We start from the raw sequence: 22392 nt of genomic DNA on the forward strand, positions 1-22392 counted from the left end.
GTGTCTGGAGCTTCTGAAGTTACAGTAAAACACAACTTGGGGGCGCTCAAACACAAAACGGTCTTGCCGAGCACACATACGTAACGGCGAAGAAGATATACGCCAAGTAGCGTCTACACTGCCGAGATGCAAGGCAAAATGAATGCAGAGCTGCTGGTCTCGTTGGTGTCGGAACATAAAGAACTATATGACAAACGCGACAGCGACTACAAAAATCTTGATAAAAGAGAATGTTATGGAGTGGTATTGCAGAGCAAATGGGCGTCATCTAATGTCATGGAATGAATCTGCATGTCCACTCGGCTCATCGTCAGCGAAAATCGCTTGGGTGTGAACACAAAAAACGCGTTGAAAAACGCTGCCGAATAACGCGGGCCGATATTCGTCCCGGTGTGTACGAGCCTTTAAAAGGTCAAGATATCGCAGCAGACATAAATTTTTTTTATTATGAATATAGGACTGACCTGAAAAAAATGCTGTATCTACTGTAAATGCAGGTACACTCGCTTACTTGATCTCTCACAATACTGTACTCTATAGCTTCAATGAACAATATCAATGAGAACAAAAATATGTTTACGTTGCTACGAGTGGTTGCTAGGGGTGTTGTGTAGTGATACATAGAACCATATTATGTATATCTATGCATAGAACCACTTGGTGAAGCGGTCATAGCCGTGTTTTATCATGAATAAAACACAGCTATTACCCAATCAGAATCAAGGATTGGAACTAACCGTTTTATAAATTTAAATAGTTCTAAGCAGCTGGTGATAGCAAATGCTGAATCAACTTTTTAAGGGTCAAAAAATAACTTGTAGAATATGTCTCCTATAACATAATTTTGCAAAATTAAGTTCTTATTAAGAGAGCGATAGAGATGATGGGTGGTGGTGTAAGATAAAGTACCCACGGAAAGACAAGGACAGATTAGCTTCGAAGAGACTGAACAGAAGAACCAGTTTAGCCCATGAGGTTGAATATGTAAATATGATTGCAAAGAGCCAGCAGGCTTTTTCCAGGAAGAGGAAGTGGTGACGCAGAACTCGGTGTGTGTGGGAAGGCACAAACAGGATGCCTGTTTTTGCTGCTTCCTGATTCGGATATTCTCGATAACTTTCCCATTAAAATATCCGCGTCCAGTCTTTCTGAGAATAATGGCTCTTTGCTTAGAGATGTTCATCTGGTGCATTCTGGAAGAAGCAGTTTCAAGAGCTCAGTTATAATGAGCGATGCTCTTATGTGTTTTTATCAGATACCCGGTTCACCTTTTGAACTTCTGAAAGATGTGGAACTGCATCACTGTATAATGGAGCCGTAATGTCCTTAAAACCCATTCGCCATCTCGACTGTTAGATCGGAAACATAAGAGCACCATACATTCAGAAGTTGCACTCTTTCTTGTATCCTTGATCCTGCAGTGAGCTTCTACATTCCACATCTCCTGCTTAATTAAAAGCGTATGTGAAGTGCTCATCCTTGGACTGAAGTTGTCTCACTCTTGCTCTTTTTCTGTCTCAGTATTTTGCTTTCACTCGTTCCTCACATTCGCATTCACACTCACCCTCGCTCTCTCGTGCTCCCTTGAGCAGAATGTTGATGTGGTGTCTGGTTTTGTTGCAGGTGCACTTAGAGTATCGATGAGGCTGGAACTGTACATGAATGGAGTAGTAAGGGAACAGATGAAATCTTTTACTCTCTCATTCCTGCTAAACAAATCCTGCTACAAACAGTCTAAGCTGGTTTACTGGTCTCAATTCAATTGGCATTTAACTGGTTTGACCAGCTGAAAAGTGCCCAAAACCCTTTTGAGACCAGCCAACAGATCAATTTGGACCAGAAAACTAGCATTGTATTGTTTTTTTCAATAGATACGTTATTCTAAATTCGTTTGACCTGTAAATGACCTCTATATTCTATAATAGAAACAAATGGGGACTGAGGCTGTCAAGGTCCAAAATTTAATAAAAACACCATAAAAGCATCATAAAATAGTCCATGTGATATTCAAATCTTCCGAAGTCCTATGATAGTTTTATGTGAGGAACAGCTCAAATTTGCGTGGTTATCTACTGTCAATTTGCCCCTCTGCCTTTGCTTTCAAATCTCACTTGCTTTCATGTATATTCAGTAAAAAAAAAAACACACCCTGATATTTCATTCCTGGATGTGAATTGGATTCGATTTGAGGGTTGTGAATTTAGTTATGACTGAAGACCAGTGTTTGGCACAACATGCTCGGAGCAACCGCAACACCTTAACGTTATTTAAATATGTTGGATTGGTGAATCATGCCAGTTTTATTAGGGTTTCTCCACCGCATAAAGCTATTAAATGGCCACAAGGTACATTGACCACTTTACAGTGATCAATTCAGGGTGCCTTTTGTCATTTTTAGAGTCTTGACAGCCCTAATACACATTTGGAAAACATTTAGAACAGTTTAGAATGACACAAAGGTGACTTTGATGACAGAATTTTCGATTTTGGATGAAATAACTCTTTAATGACTTGACTAGATTTAAATGTTGCCTTGACCTCAAAGGGTTAGTTCACCCAAAAATTGGTCTGTCATTAACTACTCAGCCTCTGAAAGCAGAAAGCTCCTGGATTTCATCAAAAATATCTCAATTTGTGTTCCGAAAATGAACTGAGGTTTTACGGATTTGGAACGGCATTAGGGTGAGTAATTAATGAAAGAAATATCATTTTTGGGTGAACTAACCCTTTAACAGTCATGAACGGTTATCAGTCTATCATTTGTTTCACTCCACTGTAGAGTTCAAGGAGATAGAAAGGGTAAAAGACAGAGCCAGAGTAATAAAGAAGTTGGAAGATGCAAATGCTTCAGCAGCAGGTTTTTGGTTTGTGACAGACAGCTGTACGTGTCAGCACAGGCAGTGCAGTATGGGCACAGTTGTGTAATGTCTCTCAGTCAGACTCAGGAATGATGAGCTCATACTGAGAGTTTTAAGGTGACAGAGGGCAAACTGTGTTTTCCCCAAACAGATAGTTCACATAGAAATGGATATTGTCATCCTTTACTTACCCCCATGCAATTCCAGCCTTCATATACAGAACAAAAATTAAGATATTTTTAATATTCTCTAAAAATTTGTGTCCATCTATTGAAAGTGTAGGAAATGCTTTAAAAAGTACATAAAGACATTGTAAAAGTAAACCAGAAGATTTGGTTATGGTAAACAGAAGTGTCAAGCAGGCTTGTTTGCGCTCCGGTTTACCATATTTGATGTTCATGTTTGATGTCCATTGATGAATGTTTAAATGTGAATAAAAGCCTAAACTAAATACGTTTATCATATAAAGCAATCATGTCTATTTAAGGTTTGGCTTAAACAGCTTGATTCCCTTTTTTTATTTTGTCTTAATGAACTTTTTGAAATGTGGAAATGTTGACTTGAATTTTATAGAAAAAAACCCAGTCAATTCCTGCAAAATTGCCAAAATCCAGTAGCTCACTAAATTATTTCTTGTTTAAGAACGCTGTAAAAAAAAAAAAAAAAATCTACTTAAAAAAAATAAGTGTTCGTGCTGCTTGAAAACAGTCAACTTGAAATGTAACAAGTGACAACTTGGGTATTTGAGTTGACTAAACTTAAAATTATGGATATACATCACAATAGAGCATAGTTTCAATCAGACATTAAATCAATGGACAAAAAAGATAAGAGAATATTAAAAGTATATTTTAAAAAAAAAAATGGTGTTCTGAAGATGAAGAAAAGTGTTATGAGTTTGGAACAACGCAATGACAGGATTTTAATTTATGGCTGAACTATCTTTTTAACCAAGGGGAAAAGGTTGTTTGCATGTGTGTGTTCAGCGAGGGAAGGGGAAAAGACTGCAATCCGATGGTCTGTGCTCTGAGATTTCCGCTGAACTCTGGGAGGGGTCAGGCGCCGGGCAAGGTCAGGGCTCTAAACAAACACACTCACACACATGCACGCATACAGCAGAGGGTCTATGACCAGTGTGACAGAGACCGATAACAGCAGAAGAAGCCAGAGAGAATGAAAAGAACGGAGATGGAAAGACAGCCATGTGTGATTACTTGAAACCAACTGGCCTCTAAGTGATTTTTACTGAATGAATGAAGTAATTTCCCCTCAAGTTTACACAGATGTCTTAGCAAGGTAATCACAGGTGTAGTTCATCATATTAACTATGAATATATTTCACAGAAAGCAAAGGTGTCATTGGAGGCTTTGAGTATGCAAAATGTCATTGGAGGCTTTGAGTATGCAAAATGTCTTTAAACACAGCAATAAATATCGACAGCATATGATGTCTCTCTTGGGCTTCTGTTTAAAAAAAATAATACATCACAAATAAAAAATACATTCAAAATGATGAAAAATCTGTGCAGCCCGACAGCAACTTTGGCTCAATCAGTGCTGTAGGTTTGGGACGGATCTGTTTGGGCGACCAATGTTCAGTAAAACGGTCATCGTTTTTGCAGTTGGTGACACTAGTGTCGATTCAATTCCGATTCACAAGCTTCACAAGGTCATTTCGATTTAATAACAGTCATTCGTTTTGGGAATCGGCCTGTGTGATCTTCAATCAATATCGGGACTGTTCCAAAGAAGAGACATAGCAATTTTAAAATCAGTATTTTTGCACAGAAGTCACACACTTCACCTTGTCAATAAATGGCTGTTGATTTGATATTTTGTATCTAATGCAATGACATTTATACATTTTAACAGTGGATTAAGTGTGATTTTAATATTTTGGGTTCACTCTGTCTTTGCATACATAACTTGAAAGGAAGACATCTTACAGACATATCAGAACTGGTAGTGCCAGTAACAACAACAACAAAAGAAAAAAAAGTGACACTAAAAAGGAGGAAGTGTTGTCATTGGTGAAGTGGGCGGAGCAATGACGGTAAAAGGTGGAAGAAATGGTGTGACTGTGTGTCAGGAAGACGTGTGGAGGAAGGACATTATATTTCTGAAATGCATTTTGGGAGGGGGGCTAGAGAGTGTTTTGTGACCACATTGCCTTTAATTCTGCATTAGAGTAATTCAGATTCATTAGTCTGCTTTTTAATTAGATCATTTATACATTTCATTTATATTTTGTGCAGCGTACGGCTTCACGGATTGAGATAATTGACCCAGTCCCTGCTATAGAAACACACACACAAACACACTGAGGGTTGATCCATTTCCCCTGGGGCCCCGTTTCACTCCATCATAATCAGTGTCTCTTCTCAGACACACTGTCACACAAACACACACACACACACACGCACGCAGCACCGCTGCTGAGGCCTGGAACATTCCGCGCATTCAGCTGTATGTGGGAACACTTAAAAATAAGCCGTACACACAAACACACACACGTAGTTTTTTAACTAAACCATACGGAAAGAGATGAAGCCCTCAAGTGCATTGTGTAGAAGTGTCAAAGTCTGCTCATTATTTGTTTGTAGTACACTTGTGGTGATTTCCTATCATTTTGAGATCATAATATGCCTTTGTATGTGTGTTTTCTGGCCCAAATCTAAACGTTGTGTGTGTTTCTTAGGTGCTGATATGTTTTAAACATGAGTGGAGTGGGTGAGAACTCACTTGAGCCGTTGTGCTCGGACCGGAAGCGCAAACTCTCCACATGTGACACACCAGGACAAGGGTGAGACTTTTTTTTTTTTTTTTAGGTGAACGGAAACATGCAACAAGCAATGTATTACATGTTTTTACCTCACTAAAATGGCATATGTGTGGATTTTATTACAGATGTGATAAGCGCAGGAGGGAACAGGAGAGCAAGTATATAGAGGAGCTGGCCGAACTGATTTCGGCCAACCTTAGTGACATCGACAGCTTCAATGTCAAACCCGATAAATGTGCCATCCTTAAAGAGACAGTGCGCCAGATACGACAGATTAAAGAGCAAGGTACACATCTGCTCGAACTGCTCTTTTACATATCAGTCTGTAACCATATTGACTAAACCCACAGTGTGCGGAACCGGATGAATTTTCTCGGTTTTATAAAACGCTGCCACCTGGTGGCAAGTGGAATGTTGTGTAACTGCAGTCTGGTCTCAACATTGAGTGCATCTTCAACATTTGCTACTTTTAGGGGATAGAAAATAACAAACAATAAGTTTCTCTTTTAAATACATTGCAATCATGACTTTGCCCGTGGATGTAAATGAATGGGAATGAGACTGGATTGTCTAGCAGCAAAATTTAGCAGATCAAATTGGACTAAAATCAATAAATCATTGTACATAAAGAAAACCGTGGTGTAAAATAATTAATTACTATATTTGTAAGATTTTGAGTATAGTTTCTACAATGACAGCCCTGTTTTCATCCTTCTCTTAATTATATATTGCATTCAAAACAGTATTCTCCACAAGTCTGTTGCATGAGACAGGCCTGCCTATACATGCCTTTTTGCATATTATAGACTTTATAACCCGGTGTTCACACAGCAAAACTATGAAAAGGCGTTGGTGTTCATTCTGCCTTATTTGACATTCAGTCGGTTAATCTTGTCTTACAGGTTTTAAACCTACAAATCTAAATATTAAAATGAACCTTTTTCAAACTGTTCTCTTGCTGTAATATTGCTGTAATGTGAAAACATTTTTTTTGTGTGTTTTTGAAAGAAGTCTCTTGCACTCACTAAGTCTGCAATTATTTGATTACAAATACAGTAAAAGCAGTCATATTGTGAGAGGTTATTACTGTGTGAAATAGCAGTTTTAGTTTTAAATACATTTTAAAGTGTAATGTATTCCTGAATGATGGTAAAGCTGATTTTTCAGCATGATTACTCCAGTCTTCAGTGTCACATGATCCTTCAGAAACATTTTAATATTTCTTTGCTTAATAGAATTCTTTTGGTGAAATATTTTTTAACATTGTTAATGTCTTTACTGTCACTTTTGATCAATTCAATGCATCTTTGCTGAATACATGTATTAATATCTGTCGAAAAATACATTTATAAAGATATACATTGCCATTTAAAAGTTTCTTACAACTTTGTGTATTTTTCTCAATGTGTATCGCACGTCACACAGGTAAAAGCTCATGTGGCGATGATGATGTCCAGAAGGCGGATGTCTCCTCTACTGGTCCAGGAGTCATCGACAAGGACCATCTGGGCCCTCTGTTGCTACAGGTGAGATTAGAGACCTAAAGGTCAAGGGTCACCTGTAGAACATTTGCAATTATAATTTAGTGTATCCAAAGGATTGGGAAATTATTAAAACAAGTTAAAAGTATTTAGGTTTATTTTTTAATATATGTGTAACCTATATTTATTCATAATGAATTAATAATATTGATTCTGCATCTTTTTCTCTCATTCAGGCTCTGGATGGGTTTTTGTTCGTGGTGAGTCGTGAAGGCAGCATTGTGTTTGTGTCAGATAATGTGACTCAGTACCTGCAGTATAAACAGGAGGAGCTGATCAACACCAGCATCTACAACATACTGCATGAGGAAGACCGAGAAGAATTGCATAAAAACTTGCCCAAAAGCAATGGTACGAATGCTACTGTATTAATCTAAAACAATGTCAAGTGAATGTTGCTCTTTGACTGTTCATACATAAATTCATGATGCCACTTGATTAAAGCAAAACATTTCTGTATGTATGTTAAGGTCCCAACAGTGTGTCGTGGGGTGGCGATGCTTCCCGTCAGAAGAGTCACACGTTTAACTGCCGCATGCTGGTGAAGTTCGGCCATGGTGGTCCTGGAGGTGAAGAAGGGTCCGGTGGGCCACGCTATGAGACTATGCAATGCTTCGCTCTCACGCAGCCCAAAGCAATGATGGAGGAAGGGGAAGGTCAGTTGTAAATTTATACATTTCAATACTTTTATTCAGATTGAGGTCTGTTTTTTTTTTTTGCAGTGCAGTTTAAGTATAAAGAGTGTTTTCTTTCTGTTTTTCAGACTTGCAGTCGTGTATGATTTGTGTTGCACGAAGAGTGACGGCAGTGGAGAGGACAGAAAGATTCAGCACTAGACACGAACTAACAGGTAAAATTGACTATAGTGCCATTGAGCTCAATGTAAATCTCGTCTGCGAAATTACTTGTGAAGTTTTTCTTTGATTTCCTCTACAATACATAGACGAGGTGAAAAGTCGTCATGCCAGTAATTTAATGATTTTAATTCAAATGACTTAAACTCATTAAATACTGTTAATGAAAACATGATATAGCACTGCAGGATATTAAAAAGGCGATAAGTGTTTACAAATTGAGTTTACATAGAATTAATGTGAATATTGCAATTATGAACTGAAATAGAGGAATAGCATTAAACTGAACTAGTAGGTTAATAAGCTTTTTTAAAAACACATACACGCACACACATATAATGACATGTACTTGACAGTAACAGTGAATTTGATAATATATACATTTTTCAATTGTAGTCTTTTAAAAAGGCATCTGAAATTATAAAGTGCAATGTTGTGTTTTCAAAAATATCGATTTTTTGATACATATTGATACTGAAATATCTGAAACGCTTCCAATACTCATTTTCCACAGAATAAATACACGACTTTCTTATTTCTCACACAAACCCGTCCCTCCTCGCTCGTTTCATTTGCTCTGGATGAATATTGTTGGTGTTACAGGGCTTGAATTTTGTGCTCCCAAAGTGCACACACATAAAGTCGCCTTTCAGTACTAAATTGAGTTATTTTTCGCTGCTTATTGCGCTTTTACAGTCAAATACACAATAATGTCAAATACAAAATAATGTCAAAATACCAGTCTTGATGAGTATTTACGTAAACACAGTCAGTTATGTTTTAAGTGAGCGTAATTGTTGAGTAAGAAAACGCATGTGTAACAGTATAATGGATCTGTACGCCAAGTCTTAAAGTGACAGCAGTGTAATATACCTGCTGCCGAATTATGATATAATATTAAAATGCATTTGACTACAGGTAAACTGATCGAGATCGAGCAGCAGAGCTTGTTGCACACCACCATGCGTCCTGGCTGGGAGGATTTAGTGCGCAGGTGTATGCAGATGTTCCTGCATCGCAGCGAGGGTCAGCCCTGGTCCTACAAGAGACACTATCATGAAGGTATGTGGAGCTTTCTGTCCTTCTTCCATTGACAGCTACGCAATTACCACTTTGACGCTTCAAAAAGTTCATAAAGAGATCCTAAAACTAATCCATATGAATTGAGCAGTTTAGTCCAAACTTTCTGAAGAGACTTGATCGCTTTATATGATGAACAGATTTATTTTAGGCTTTTATTAATTTATTTTATTTGTCGATACATCAGTTGTGGTAAACAGAAGATGCAAAGTATAGTGTAACAAATGGACATAATATATAAAACATTTTAAAAAAACCTTTAATAACTGTGGAAACATCATCACAGTCCATTGCACAGTTTGGTGTTTAAATTAAGTAAATGAATGTACTTTGAGAAAAGATGTTGAAAGAAAAAATGGAAGTGTGAATTCTGTAACTCGCTGACATTCTGCTTTTGCATGAGGTGTGAAATTGACAGATTGAGTACTTTTGTTATATTAATGATGGTTTTTTTTCTTCTTCTTTTCAGCATATGTTCATGGCAGAGCAGAGACTCCACTCTATCGGTTCTCTTTGTCAGATGGCACTCCAGTAATGGCACAAACGCGTAGCGAGCTATGCCGAAACCCTATCACCAACGACCCGGTCACATTCCTCTCTACACATCTTCTGCAGAGGTTTGTGCAGCTCTGCCCAAAGCCAACAGTTACACACTACTCTGATTTTACATGAAAATGCCTCTGTGCTGTCCTTGCCCTCATCTCAATCTCTTTCACACAGGGAGCAAAATGGATACAGACCCAACCAGGGTGGTGTAATGCGATCAGTTATGGGCAATGCAAATCCGAATGCCCAGATGGCCATGGGCAATACCAGGGGCTACGGCATGAACGAGCAAGGTCACATGGGACCCAGAGGAGGACCTATGTATGGCCCAGGCCACAGGATGAACCAAATGAACCCGATGCATCAGATGAATCAAATGAACCAGATGAATTCAATGAATCAGATGAATCAGATGAACTCCATGAATCAGATGAACTCCATGAATCAGATGAACTCTATGAATCAGATGAACTCTATGAATCAGATAGGCCATCCTGGCATGAATCAGCACCAACAGGGTCAGTTTCACGGTGGTGGCTATGGAATGGGCATGACAAGTCCCTCACAAGGAAGCCCCGGTATGAATCCTACTCAACAGAACCTCATGGGGTCGCCACGGATTCGAGGGAGTCCTAAAATGGGTGCAAGTCCTTTCTCACCTGGAGGTATGTGTCCTGTTTTTGCAGTTTAGATTAAATGGTTGTAATGTTAGGCCTGCGGAATCTAAAAGAATTCCATAGAAAGCTCTGCTCAGCTCCACAGCATTCGAACACGTCATTCCTAAAGTTCCACATCTCAAGCACCTGGTGTATTCGTTTAATAAAGATATTTGCTAATTTGATCATGCTCTTACCTTACAATAAATAGGGCTGATTGTCTTTTTTGGGGGGTTTTTAACCAATTTAATTGTATTTAAATAAATTTTGCCTTTAAACCATCACAGAAAATATAAGAGAAATTTTCAGATTTCATTCGTTAGTAAAATACTTTAGTAGTATTTTGTCTATTAAGGCTAAAATATACTTCAGTTTTGACATGAATGCTTAGCGTATGCGTAAGGCAAATGCACAGCCTTTCAAAGTATACTCCATTTGATACATGCACACTCAATACATGCACACTAGAAAGTTTTGTCCTTGTTTAGTGAATCTGTGCTATTTCTCTTCAAAAGTTATCACCGATAAAAATGTCTTTGTACTCATTTAAACTAGAGCTGCGCGTGTCTCTTTTTCCCTTTTCACGAGCGTTCGTCAACATGGCCATCTATTGTTGTTGCGTATCCAGTAGTTTTTTGTCTCTGGTTTCTTTTTTGACTGAAACAACGGCCATTGGCAGTGTTTCCATTTTGTGGGCAAACTAGTTAGTGCATTAAAACTTCAAGGCGCATGTGGGAGCTGAGCGTACATTGTACTTGTTGGTAGAAAGATCTGACTGCTTTGTACAGTACATGCATACTATTCTGATGATGAAATTTGCATAATGTACACCGACCCTAGCGTATGCATAAAAACCTTAAAGGGATACTCCACCCAAAAATGAAAATTCTGTCATCATTTACTCACCCTCAAGTTGTTGCAAACCTGTATGAGTTTCTTTCTTCTGCAGAACACAAAGGAAGATATTTTGAAGAACGATTGGAACCAAACGAAAAAAAAAAAATACTATGGTAGTCAATGGTGCCAAAGTTCCAATCGTTCTTCAAAATATCTTCCTTTGTGTTCTGCAGAAGAAAGAAACTCATACAGGTTTGCAACAACTTGAGGGTGAGTAAATGATGACAGAATTTTCATTTTTGGGTGGAGTATCCCTTAAAGTATACTTTGGGCTTCAGTGCTCCATTAGAAAACAAACATCAAGATTTGACTATAATTTCTTTACTTTTTTGATGTTGCAGGCATGCACTCTCCAATGGGTCCCGTGGGTATGGGCGGCAGTGGTGGATCTTCTGGTCCATCAGTTGGGAACACTTTCTCTAGCAGCTCATTGAATGCCCTCCAGGCCATAAGTGAAGGTGTTGGCTCTTCTCTACCTTCAGCTCTCAACTCACCTGCCCACAAATCTGACAGCTCTCCCAGCATCAACTCGACCCAGTCCAGTCAGCAAGGCCAGACCGGCAACAACAAACCCAGCGCTGGTGACTCCAAGAGCCCGTCAAGTGCTCACAGCACAGGGTTGGATCAACAACAGGCCTCTTCATCAGAGACCACGGATAAGCCGGACAGTCAGTCCAACAAGGACGGTTCCACTGGGGCGGAAGTCAACCGGAGAGTCCCTGACGGAAAGGGCCACAAGAAATTACTTCAGTTGCTCACATCCCCAACTGAAGAGATTGGGATTGGGACTGCGACTGGTGGACCCGTCCCAGGCCGCGCCTCCACTCCAATGGGTGCCGACTCAAAGGAGGCAGGAAGTGGCATGATGAGTCCTTCATCGACGGGGGTGTCCTCCTCCTCCGGTTCATCATCAGGGAATAACCTAAATCAGCAAGGCTCGGGAGGAGTGTCGTCCACGGCTTGTCCCAGTGGACATCACACTACTCACACCTTACAGGAAAAACACAAGATTCTTCACAAGCTTCTTCAAAATGGAAACACGCCCGATGAGGTAGCTCGCATCACAGCCGAGGCCACTGGTAAGGCCTCTCTTGGTTCGGAGCACCCAGGCGCTGAAGGGAGAAATCTGGATCTCAAACAGGAGCAGCACAGTCCGAAAGAAGGAAAAAAGCCCCAAGCCCTTCTTCACTACCTCCTCAATAAGGATGACTCCAAAGAGCCTAATGCCACAGAGGTCAAGCCAAAGCTGGAGGAGCTGGAAGGGCGAGGGGCCACTGGAGGGCATGGGTCAGGGGTCACAACCTCCAACTCTAACAACCAGGAGGGCAAAGTCAAGATCGAACCACCCGATGAGGTATTAATGGTTGATTTATATTTTGGAATTTATTTATATATTTTGGAATTTATTTAATTAAAAATATTTCATTTATATATTTGTTACATTTAGGGATGCAGCGATTACCGGATTTCACAATTAACCGCGCTTTAAAACGTCACGGTTAATTAATCGTAAAGACTATGCTACACCGAGTGTTCTGCAAAGTACGGAACTTTTGCACCTAACAAAACGAAAACAAAGTTACACCAGCGGTGCACCAGCTTAAAGTGCCGTGCTCGTCAACCACTATGGCAGAGGGACTAAGCAGCGACGCTCTATTTCCACCGAAAAAACACCTTAAGTGCGTGTTCACATATCGCGTCTTTTGCGCGCTCAAGTTCGTTATTTCAAATGTAGGCGCGCGGTATGCGCGCTCATAATGGAAGCGACGCGCTCGTTTTTTCCAAGCGCGACCGCGCCGCATCTAGATAAAAACATCTCTACTTTTCAGAATGCCGCAAGCGCACCTTAGGTCAAGTGACAAGAACTAACAGAGCAACGACAGACGCCTCCGGAGCGCAACCGCCCTAGCGCTTTGGAAAAAGGAGAACGCGGCGTGCAACTTTCAGCTTTCAGTGCAACGTAAAAAAACAACAACAAAAAACAGCGGAATGTTTTGGTTACGCAAGTCTGTGGAAAACCGAATGTGACGTGCTCTCAAGAGTTTCAGTGGTGAACATTTAACTTAATATCCTATTGCTTTCTCTCCTGTCTGTGTTGAGTAAATGTTAGGCTTTGTAGTTTTAATATGCCCGGTGTAAAACACTAACATAAGATCAGGGCCGTGTAGACTTCTAGGACTACCAATTAACTGCATTTCAGTTATTAATAACACTGCATGAGAGATGTTCTCAGTTTCTTTCTGTAATTTTTACTTAAACTTCAAACAAACAAACCAAAATAATGAGATTATAATAGATGATTTTCTAAAGGCACATGTAAAATTTGGATTAATAATTAAAAAAAGAGTATTAAAATAAGTACAATAATATTGGTGGATAACATTTGGACTATATTTGTTTTCTTTTAAAAGAAATACATAGGCCTAATATTTAGCTTGCATTTAATTCAATAGAGCCAGCCAAATACTTTGTTTATTCTTATTTTCATTGGGATTTATTATCCCTTTATTTATGTTTTTAGGTCAAATACCAACAAGATATTGTTTTCATGTTGTCAAGTTTTCTACCTCAGGTTGAAAATAAATTTAGAACAAACTAAAAACTTTTTTTTTTGTGATCTATTTCAATCAAAGAGTCCTGCACCCTTTGACTTAATTTGTTATTTTTAAAAGAAAAATGCTGGATGTTTACAAAGAACTTCTCTTTAATTCCAAAGGAAGAGATTGATTATTGTTTGCCATTTTATAATTTTGTACTGTGTTGTGGCAGCAATAAATAACACATTAAAATCTAGTGTTGAGTGTTCATGTGATATTATACATTAGTAGTGTTGTGAAATTAATTGATGCATAATAATCGTGATAATCGTTAAACCGTGATTATTTCTCAGACAATAATCGTACTTAGAAAATCTGTAATCGTTGCATCCCTAGTTACATTTTAGTTTTCTATTCAACAAAGAATCCTGAAAAACAACGTATTGCGGTTTCCACAAAAATATTAAGTAGCATAAGCTAAAAATTCAGCTTTTCCATGACAGGAATAAATTGCATTTTTGCATTAAATTAGAAAACAATCATTTAAATTGTAATAATATTTTGCAGTATAACTATTTTTTATGAATATCTTTCCACATTATGATTTTTTTCTTTTTTCTTTTTAGTTACTAAATTGTTTTGTTGATATGCAAAACGCGGATCCAATTGAGATTTATTTGTTTATTATTCTAAAATCAATCCTTTTGTTTTGTTTTTCCAGCTGGATAACTTGGAGAGTATTCTTGGAGGGCTGAGGAATTCTGGTTCTGGGATGTTTGCTGATTCTGGAACCGGAGGGATGGAAGGGGGCAATAAGCAAGGCAATGGACCTAACAGCACCGCACATGGTGAGTCACAAAACCTCGAGGGCCTCAAAGCCAGGAGGGGATGTTGAAAATTTTATCTGACTAGATGACAACATGTAAACTTCAACAGAAAATGAACTGGACAAATATTTTAAAGGTAACTGCAGATGACCACGTAGATTACCAAAACTGCTGCCCATTGTGTTTATTCTTAGTGGAATTGTATGCATTATTGTGTGTTCCAGACCGGGAAGTTATTGGTATGGGCTCTGGTCAACGTGTGCCCTTCCAGAGGGCAGTATCTGTCGATGGTAAACCCTTGAGCGGGCCGGGCATGACGGGTAGGAGGAGCGCCCCTTCCTCTCTTGTCAAACAGGAGCACACTGACAACCAGATGGGCATGGGTGAGTCTCATTTTTTCAACGTTTAAACATAAATGTAACTGTAAAACCGTGCATACATTCAATCTATAGCTGGATTTTTAAACATTTCCACAATTTTGTTCCCAGGAGGTCCAAACAGGCCAATGGGAATGCCCAATCGGCCCCCTATGGCAGGTGCAGGAGATTGGGGAATGTCTGGTTCCACCGGCAGCCCTGTCGGACACCCTGGCATGGGTCGTGCAGGCATGGACCACAATCCTAAGGGCATGATGGGAGGACCCATGGTTAACCGATCTAACAGCGTTCCTGCGACCAGATCCATGTTGCAGCAGCAGTTGATGGATATGGGTAAGTGCTGTTAATTCAGAACAACTAAAAACCAGCAGTGTGTGCCTATTAAAACAGGTAATATATCAAATTAAATCTTTCAAACTGCATGATGTTGTTTTTGCAGGGCCTTATGAAGTAGGAATGGGTATAAATTCGTTCAGAGGGCAGGCACCTCCACCACAGTCCCCTTCATGGCCGGACGGTGGGATGGGAATGGAGGGACCACAGAATCCAAACAGGTCAATTAAATTATTGCACTAGATCTACAGTTTTAGATCAATTGCCTGCTTTTATTGATGGTAAATGCTTAAAATTAGTGTAGACTTTTTTCACTGAAATGAATGAATGAATGAATGAATGAATGAGGCATTTATATAGCACTTTCAAATGGATCATATCCTTACATCCAATCACACATTTTCTCCCCAAAGCCCTTTCAAATTGACAGGTTTCATGTTACCAAACCCAAACATTATAAATGAGATGGCAGCACTGACTTTTTCTTTTCTTAATACATTTTTTTCAGTCCATAAAATAAAATACATTTACCGGTATTAATATATATATATTTTTTTTTAAATACAAAATAATATATATATTATATATAATTTTGTTATAAATGTATATTGTTTATTATCTATCTATCTATCTATCTATCTATCTATCTATCTATCTATCTATCTATCTATCTATCTATCTATCTATCTATCTATCTATCTATCTATCTATCTAATAAACATAAATAAATAAATGTATATTATTCTTGATTATTATGTACAGTGTATATACATATATAAACATAGTATGTGTGTTTATAATATATTTAAATGTTCCATTTATTATTTTAAGGATTTAAAACTAAACAAAACATTATTAATATATATAATATTTATATATTTTGTTTTTTGCTTGACAAATATATATATATCATTTTATAAATGTACATGTCAAATAAGATTTGCTTTAAGTTAAGTTTATATAATTTATACAAAATTTCCCCATTTTTAAGCACGAAAGTTTGTTCGATTTATTCTTAAAACCCAAAAAGTACTTGATTCAAGATATATTCTCTGAAAACAAGTGTGTGCATCTTATTACTTCTCAAGTAAATTTATTTTGTTTCAACGATGTTTAGATGGTGTTTACACCCAAAAGTTAATGGCGTCCTCTTTGCTCTCTGCTTTTTATGTATCAGGCTGCCATTTAATAACTCTCTGGATGATCTTCTGGTCCCTCCATCCACCACTGAGGGTCAGAGTGATGAGCGAGCTCTGTTGGACCAGCTGGACTCTCTACTCAACAACACTGACGTCATTGCTCTGGAGGAGATCGACCGTGCCCTTGGCATACCGGATCTCATCAACCAGGTACTCAGCCAACCTGCTTCATGAACAGATGTGTTCTCTTTCTGTAACGCTGTGGCGTTAGAAATGTAAGAGCAACTGTCCAGTCACATTCCCTGAAAAACAATGTCTTTCTCTTTTCTCCCTTTAGGGTCATAGTTCAGACCAGCCCCCTCCGACAGACCCCTTCAATGGTCCTTGTCCGGGGCCTGACTCGTCTATGGGTATGGAGCCCAAGGGCATGTATGGGCAGGGCTACCCAGGCCCCCCGTCCATGGGGATGCAGGGCGGATATGGCCCTGGTCCCAACCCTGGTCCCGGCCCTGGACCTGGTCCCCAGTCTGGACCAGGGTTTAACCCCATGATGAGTCAGATGAGCCAGCAGGGTGGTTTTCCCGGAATGGGTGGAATGGGCGCAATGCATCCTCGTGCGAACATGATGAGACCTCGGATGGTGAACACGACGAAGCCGCTCAGACTACAGCTCCAGCAGAGACTGCAGGGACAGCAGGTGAGCAGCACTCAACAGACAAAAATGAGGAAGTGTAATCGACTAACAAGCTTTTACAGCTGATCCACGTTTTAGAAATTCTAGTTTCCCAGAATATATTTGGCTATAATATTTTGTGTAATGTAGTGCTGGGGCTGCTAATTAATAATAATTAATGGCAGAAAATTATTATCATTTAGTCTGATCTTTTTGCTATGACAGAAAACTCGGACACCGTTTTATATAAAAAATTTACTTGTAATGTTTGTATATATTACATATTCACATTAAAAACATTATGAAATGTATGTAGCTTAACCACATCTGGGAAAAATATTAATGACAAAAATATCTTTTTTTAAATGAAATAACTTATTGGAATAAGCATATTAAAAGGCTTGCATTTTACATTAGGACTACAGTTGACCATTTTTGTATATTTAAGCCGTGTACATTTTAATTAAAAACATTGTACACACAATAATGTCATTTTAAAAATTCAGTAATAAATATTTGCAATATTGCATTATAAAATATTTGCATTTTAAAATATACATGAAATAATTTTTGTTCCCGTGAAATTTTGACTTAACAAAATTGGCTTCACAATTTCAAGCACATCTGAGAATTGCAGAGAAAACAGTGCTTTTGACATTAATATACTTCCAGAACTGACCATCCAAAACAGCAAGAGTGTAATTAAATGTTGCTGTTACTTGGATTGTAGACAAGTGTCATTTTTTTGTGTGTAAAATCGAACATATAACTTGAACACGAGTAATGATATTTACTTTATGATTGATGATTTTATTATTTTATCCTTCCAGCAGATTAACTCGTAATCAGAATAGTTGCAAGTTGCAGCCCTGGTGTAATGAATGATGTTACTTGATGAAATCTCATAACATCTGGATATGTCTTTGCTGCAGTTTTTGAACCAGAGCAGGCAGGGCATGGTGATGAGGCCCGATAACAACCCGCCCGGAAACCCTGGCATGAGACCTAGCATGCAGCCGGGCATGGGTGGACAGGTACTTTTTTTTGTCCTCCAATGAAATCTGAAACCTCATATATGTTCATTTTCTCTCTAAAATCACCCTTCCTCATCTTTCAGCCTGGTTTTCTGAATGCTCAGATGATGGCCCAGCGCAGCAGAGAAATGATGAATCTTCAAACAGAGGTATATAAACAGACCGTTTTCAAAATATGCGTTTGTGTTTGTCACGTGGAGTTGCATATATCATACTTGACCCCCAATGACAATTTATGTAGTGTAACTGAAGTATACGATTTGATATAAGATTTTTACGATTGTTTTCTTCTTTTCTGCAGATGAGAAGACAAAGGATGATGATGATGATGCAGCAACAACAGCAGCATCAACAGCAACAGGTTGCAGCCGGAGGCTTCAGTCCCCCTCCTAATGTCACAGCTCCCACAGGAATGGACAGTCCAATGGGAGGACCCCCAATGAACCAGCCCGGCCAGCAGGCCTTTAACTATGGAGGCAACTATGGTAGGATAGTTATCATATTGGGATATCATTGCTTAAAGTCATCATGAAATGATGGGGACAATGCCCTATTGTGACGGCTTCTCGAACAAGAGAAAAAAGTAGGACGGGGCTTGATTTTGTCCATTGGGATTTGATTGGATGGTTGTGGTTTGCTATTTATGTCCATATATTTAGAATTTTTTGATGTGGGACCTGTGCCTGAGTACTAATGAAAAAGCTAGAAACACTCCTGAAATGCGCTATAAAATAACATGGTGGTTAACAGCATTGGAATAGAATATCGATTAGCTTAGGTATATCAACTGCAAATTATGCACAATGCACTTTCTTCTTGCTTTCTTGTAAATATCTGTGTTGTGATTGCAGGTATGGGCCAGCAGGGGGACCCTTCATTTGTGGCAACAGGCAGCAGCCCCCCTAACAACATGATGTCTGGTCGTATGGGTGGCCCTCAGAATCCCATGATGCAACAGCACCCACAGAGCAATCCCATGTACCAGTCAGCAGAGATGAAAGGCTGGGGACAGGGGCCCATGCCCATGAATAAGTAAGTTCTAAACCCAAATGCAGCATGGAAACATGGTCCTTGAAAAATGATTTAATAAAATCACACTTAACGGCCCGTTCCCACCAAGGACGACAAAGATATAGTTAAAGAAATCGTAAAAGAATAGCAGAAACAATATTGTAATCACTTTCATTTTTTTTTTTCAGCTGATGAACAATAAAAACATAGACAGCCAATCAGAATCCTTCCTGCTTTAAAGAGCTTGAGCATTTAAAGCAGCAGACGACATAACTGTGTTTAGAATAAACAGAACAATATAATATGGATGGTAATATAGTTATTATTATAGTTATTGTTCTGGTTGTGAATGGCCCTTAAGTCTTGAAAATGTTATGGAAATTACTATAGTTATAAAAGTAAAAATATATACAAATAAAGATATAAATCTTTAAAATAGTATTTTTTAGATATTATATTGTTTTATATAATATTTATTACTATATATTATTGTTATTATATATAAATATAAGCTTTTCTAGTTATGCTCAGTTCTAAAATAATATTTAACCAGCTAGAAATTCTATAAAATTATTTTTGAAAATCTTAGAAATGTATTGGCCAAAAGCAGGGTTGTTATTGTTAACTAAAACTGAAATAAAAATAAATTAAAGCAAAAAAAAATATATTTGAAGAAAGAAAACTAATGAAAATGACAAAAGCACACACCTAAATTATTAATAAATATTATAATAGTATATAAATAGTACTAAAACAATGCTGATGTGGTACACTGCTAAATAAATGAAAAACTGGTCATACTTACATTAGTTAACATGAACTAATAATGCACTGCACATATACAGCATTTATTAATCTTTGTTAATGTTAATTTCAACATTTACTAATACTTTATTAAAATCTTGTTTACATTAGTTAATGCACTGTGAACTAACAATAAACAGCTGTATTTTTATTAACTAATGTTAACAAAGATGAACTAACCATGAGCAATCCATTTGTTACTGTATTTGTTAATGTTAGTTAATACATTTAACTTATTGTAAAGTGTTACCGAAAAACTTTTCAGACAATTAATTGAACCTGAACAATCAAACATGAATGCATGGTCTTTAATAGAGTTAAGTGGTTGCACTTTATTTGACATTATGTGTACTTAGTGTACTTGCATACTGGGTAATATAAGGTAACTACATGGGTTAGGTTTAGGAGTAGGGTCAGAGTTAGTACCTAGTTATTACCCAGGTAATTACTGCAAAAGTTCATTGTATGTGCATGGGGAACAGGACTGTAAAATAAAGTGCTACCAGTTAAGCCTTAAGGGCGTATTTAAATCTTTCTCCTGTTTTATCCGTTTCCTAGTTCATACTCCCAGCAGCAGCAATATCCCCAGCAGGGGGCGCCGGGACAGTACGGGGGAATGATGATGAACGGTTCCATGCAGGGGGGTGTAAATGGCAACGGTGCAGGGCAGATGCCCCCAATGCAGGGCCAGATGGGCATGAGTGCCATGGGCATGGGACGCATGCCGATGGGACCCGATCAGGTACAGACCGCGTTGATTCAGTTGCATACGCATGACTGCATTAAAACCTTTACTTATCTGTGCACGTATAATGTGTTCTACAGAAGTACTGCTGAGGCGACGAGCCATCTCTGTCAAAGCTGGAGTCTAACTCGGACTCGCACATCAGTCCACTGAGGAAATGTCAACATGAAGCTATAACATCGGCCTCGTAGAGGAGAAATCGCTGGAACTCTTCAGTGAAAACTTGACTGAGGGAGAGAGAAAGACATGGAAAGGGGATAGAGAGAGAAAGAGAGAGACTCAAGCCTTCTCTGTGGGGTTTTTGGGGAATATGCCCAGTAGCGAGTGCAGCAGGCTCTCTCTCTCCTGTCCCACGTGGCTGTACTGCAGTACACAACATAACCACCAGGGGGAACAGAGTAGGAACGGTTGTGGTACAACTTGACAGTGTGGGGAGCACTTTATTTTAAGGCTAGTACAGAAAAGGATAGTTGCAATATATTTCTTGCTTTTCTAGCCTTATAGAACGATTATGTGCATATTGTCTATTTTGAATTTGTTTCGGACAAGCCTCTTTTGAATGAAAACCGTGGGAATTGTAAGCACCAGAACTTCATCACTTACGCATATCAAAGCAATAATCCTCCTCTCAATCCACCGAAGTGGTGTGTCAACAAAAAGCAAAAGGTACTGCAGTATTAGACAGGATTTTTCTTTTTCTTTGTGTGTGAATAAGATTGGAATTGTAAATACTGTATGCTACATATGTATCATACATGCTTTTACTACATACTTTTTTTTGCACAGAGTTTGGGCCCGGTTAGGTCCATCTTATCTATATTTTAGGTCAATACTGCTCTGGGTTTTACATCTATTCTAACTTTTATCAAAGGGAGAAAATATTTTATTTTTATCTTTTCCAGCACAGCCTATTTTTCTCTTTTTTTTTTTTCCAACAATGAGCGCCATTATGTTTGAATGGCACTTTTTTTATCGCAGAAATTTGTGCAGTGATGATTTCATCATTTTATTTTCATTTCCATTTGTTCTTCTGACCGAAAAAAACAAAACAAAAAAACAATGGTGCAAGTTTTCAGATGATACGCAAAGATCATGCTTGATGTTGCTCTTTAAGCTAGCTCTTACTAATGAAAATAACTCACTTTCTCACTGCATCGTATTGTCGGTTCTTCAGAAATCTACCTTTAAGAAACATGCACAATCCAAAGATATTTTTTCAGTCTTTTCTTTTTCTGTTTCCTCAAGTTTGATTACAGAAGTGTATCCATTTATATGTTTTTGCGCAAATGCGCAGAGTAAAAGGTACATATCATATGAACATATTACTACATATTATGATTTTGTACTATATACTGTATACATACAAAACCAAGTATACCTGTTTATTTTTGAGGCCAGTTCATATTTTAGCAGTATTGTCTGTGCTTTTGGAGGGTTTCTCTATCATGCGGTTTATTCGCTCTAAAGTTTAAGTTTTGAATGATTTTGAATTATCTACAGAACTGCCAAGACAAATTGTAACTACACACCTCGTTTTAAAACGTTTCTCAAAGGGGTCATATAATGCAATTTTTGTACAAGCTAATATGATTCTTTAGGGTCTAAATTAAAAGTTTGTAATATACTTTAATTAAAAATTCTCATTAGTATTGTAAGAAAACACTTATTTTACCTGGTCAAAAACAGCTCTGTTTTCAG

The 22392-nt window shown here is 38.2% G+C and overlaps 1 protein-coding gene across 1 annotated transcript in view; it reads left to right on the top strand.

Moving 5' to 3' along the window:
* The window catches only part of ncoa3 (nuclear receptor coactivator 3), a 43934-nt gene extending 22149 nt beyond the window's left edge, over nucleotides 1-21785 (top strand). The window contains exons 2-23 of the mRNA XM_056240773.1: nucleotides 5557-5661; nucleotides 5766-5926; nucleotides 7066-7166; nucleotides 7358-7532; nucleotides 7652-7837; nucleotides 7945-8031; nucleotides 8954-9097; nucleotides 9585-9732; nucleotides 9836-10326; nucleotides 11556-12568; nucleotides 14473-14599; nucleotides 14803-14961; nucleotides 15067-15288; nucleotides 15395-15509; nucleotides 16466-16637; nucleotides 16765-17124; nucleotides 18033-18134; nucleotides 18218-18283; nucleotides 18436-18619; nucleotides 18986-19166; nucleotides 20508-20691; nucleotides 20775-21785. Coding sequence (XP_056096748.1) covers nucleotides 5576-5661; nucleotides 5766-5926; nucleotides 7066-7166; nucleotides 7358-7532; nucleotides 7652-7837; nucleotides 7945-8031; nucleotides 8954-9097; nucleotides 9585-9732; nucleotides 9836-10326; nucleotides 11556-12568; nucleotides 14473-14599; nucleotides 14803-14961; nucleotides 15067-15288; nucleotides 15395-15509; nucleotides 16466-16637; nucleotides 16765-17124; nucleotides 18033-18134; nucleotides 18218-18283; nucleotides 18436-18619; nucleotides 18986-19166; nucleotides 20508-20691; nucleotides 20775-20786 — 4476 coding nt within the window. The 5' untranslated portion in view covers nucleotides 5557-5575 and the 3' untranslated portion in view covers nucleotides 20787-21785. The remainder of the gene's footprint in view (nucleotides 1-5556; nucleotides 5662-5765; nucleotides 5927-7065; nucleotides 7167-7357; nucleotides 7533-7651; nucleotides 7838-7944; nucleotides 8032-8953; nucleotides 9098-9584; nucleotides 9733-9835; nucleotides 10327-11555; nucleotides 12569-14472; nucleotides 14600-14802; nucleotides 14962-15066; nucleotides 15289-15394; nucleotides 15510-16465; nucleotides 16638-16764; nucleotides 17125-18032; nucleotides 18135-18217; nucleotides 18284-18435; nucleotides 18620-18985; nucleotides 19167-20507; nucleotides 20692-20774) is intronic.
* The last annotated feature ends 607 nt before the right edge of the window (nucleotides 21786-22392 follow it).

This window comes from Rhinichthys klamathensis, unplaced genomic scaffold (genome assembly GCF_029890125.1).
Source record: "Rhinichthys klamathensis goyatoka isolate OS25496 unplaced genomic scaffold, OSU_Roscu_1.1 h1tg000613l_1, whole genome shotgun sequence".
Classification (NCBI taxonomy): domain Eukaryota; kingdom Metazoa; phylum Chordata; class Actinopteri; order Cypriniformes; family Leuciscidae; genus Rhinichthys; species Rhinichthys klamathensis.